This window comes from Rattus rattus, chromosome 9 (assembly GCF_011064425.1).
Source record: "Rattus rattus isolate New Zealand chromosome 9, Rrattus_CSIRO_v1, whole genome shotgun sequence".
NCBI classification, from domain to species: domain Eukaryota; kingdom Metazoa; phylum Chordata; class Mammalia; order Rodentia; family Muridae; genus Rattus; species Rattus rattus.
Window position 1 is genome coordinate 92998488 of NC_046162.1, and position 2014 is coordinate 93000501.

Below are 2014 nucleotides of genomic sequence, written 5' to 3' on the forward strand. Positions count from 1 at the left end.
AAGGCACATCATGGCTGTGTACACTTGAGCATTTGTCACCAAGATAAAGCCTGTAAAATCTATTTTGTCAGTGGGGATCCTGAGAACATTCACTGGACTAATTCCAGTGACTGTCATGGTTAAAACCCTCCAGTGACCATTGCAGATACCGTTACTTCCTGGACCCTAAGTGGCTTAATGCCTATTCAGTGCAACAACTCCACATTTCCAGAAAAGCTTTATACTGAAAAGTTGTTTGCGTTGGAGTATTGGTTAATGACCTCCAAAGGCTATTGGTCCATACTTGTATACTAAATTTGTGATTTAGAACTCTCCACAAAAGGAAAAACTGCATTACATGTAAGATGAACAATTAATATTTCATTTCCCCTTACCTATGAAGTGAGGTAATGGAATGTACATTTTAATTATGAAATGATCAAAGCTTAGATGAATGTGTGAAGGTGTTAATGTGCAAAATGTGGGTTAGAGGTGTCACTTGCTACTTAGATGTGTATTCAGAAGTAATGATCCCATGTGCTATGGATCAACAGGATATTGCCCCAATTACATGACTGTAAATTTCATGGATCTGGATGTGGAAAGAGCTGATCTCTTCAGTAAACTGTTGGAAGTGATAACATATAGATCATAATTGCACTAATGTTTCCGGATTCATGTCTGATTCCATGTTGATGGAGTCATGATAGAAAAAAATGAGTCTTCTACCACAGAGTTCACTCTCCTGGGAGTTACAAGGCAGCCGGAGCAGGAATATTTCTTCTTCATCCTCTTCCTGTTCATTTACCCCATCACGGTGTTTGGGAACATGCTCATCATCCTAGCCATTCACTCTGACATTCGCCTTCATAACCCCATGTACTTTTTCCTCGCCAACCTCTCCCTTGTTGACATCTTCTTCTCCTCTGTAACTATCCCCAAGATGTTGGCCAACCATCTCCTGGGTAGCAAGGCCATCTCCTTTGGGGGATGTATGGCACAGATGTTCTTCATGATAGGATTGGGAAACACAGACAGTTATATACTAGCTGCAATGGCATATGACCGAGCCGTAGCCATCAGCCGCCCACTTTATTATGCAACAATTATGAGTCCACAACTTTGTGTCCTGCTGGTTGCTGGGTCCTGGGTGATTGGAAATGGCAACTCACTGCCCCACACCATACTCACAGCTAGATTGTCCTTCTGTGGCAACAGGGATGTGGCTAACTTCTACTGTGACATTACGCCTTTGCTCCAGCTGTCCTGTTCTGACATTCGCTTCAATGTGAAGATGATGTACTTTGGTGTGGGTGTTTTCTCAGTACCACTGCTATTCATCGTCATCTCCTATGTCCGGGTCTTTTCCACAGTCTTGCGGGTTCCATCCACCAAGGGCTTCCTCAAGGCCTTGTCCACCTGTGGCTCACACCTGACAGTGGTGTCTTTGTATTATGGGACAGTCATGGGCATGTATTTCAGGCCCCTGACCAGTTACAGTCTGAAGCATGCTCTGATAACTGTGATGTACACAGCAGTGACCCCAATGCTGAACCCTTTCATCTACAGCCTGAGGAACCGTGACATGAAGGCGGCTTTGAAGAAACTTTTCCACCGTACCTCCTCCTTATCCCCCATGTGAGACCATGCACAGCAGACACTATGGTTCCCAGTCAGAAGCACTAGGAAATCCAGCTTCAATGTCACCCTGCAAGGAGCTTCTTATTATATATCCAGCTTGAAATCCATCCCTTGGGAGCATTTTTTGACAGTCTGAGTAGGCAATTTATGAAATGCACTAATATTAATATATTTCTGCTCCTTTGGACAAAAGGCTGTGCCAGCACATGGCTCTGGGCTCAGTTCTCACCAGTCTACTGACCGGCTTTGATGTTAATGTCCCAAAATCAGACTAGTAATATCTGTGCTGCCTATGTCACAGGCTGTGATCATATTAGTGTGTGCTTCAAAGACTGTAGATCACTGTGTGCTGGATTTTTCTAATGACTATGTTTATCACAACTACTAGCCTGCT

General features: G+C 43.7%; 1 protein-coding gene across 1 annotated transcript; it reads left to right on the forward strand.

The window, feature by feature from the left end:
- The first annotated feature begins 682 nt into the window (after positions 1-682).
- On the forward strand, positions 683-1621 carry LOC116910619 (olfactory receptor 1A1-like). Its single transcript, XM_032914568.1, has one exon. The coding sequence runs from the start codon at positions 683-685 to the stop codon at positions 1619-1621; it is 939 nt and encodes a 312-aa protein (XP_032770459.1).
- The last annotated feature ends 393 nt before the right edge of the window (positions 1622-2014 follow it).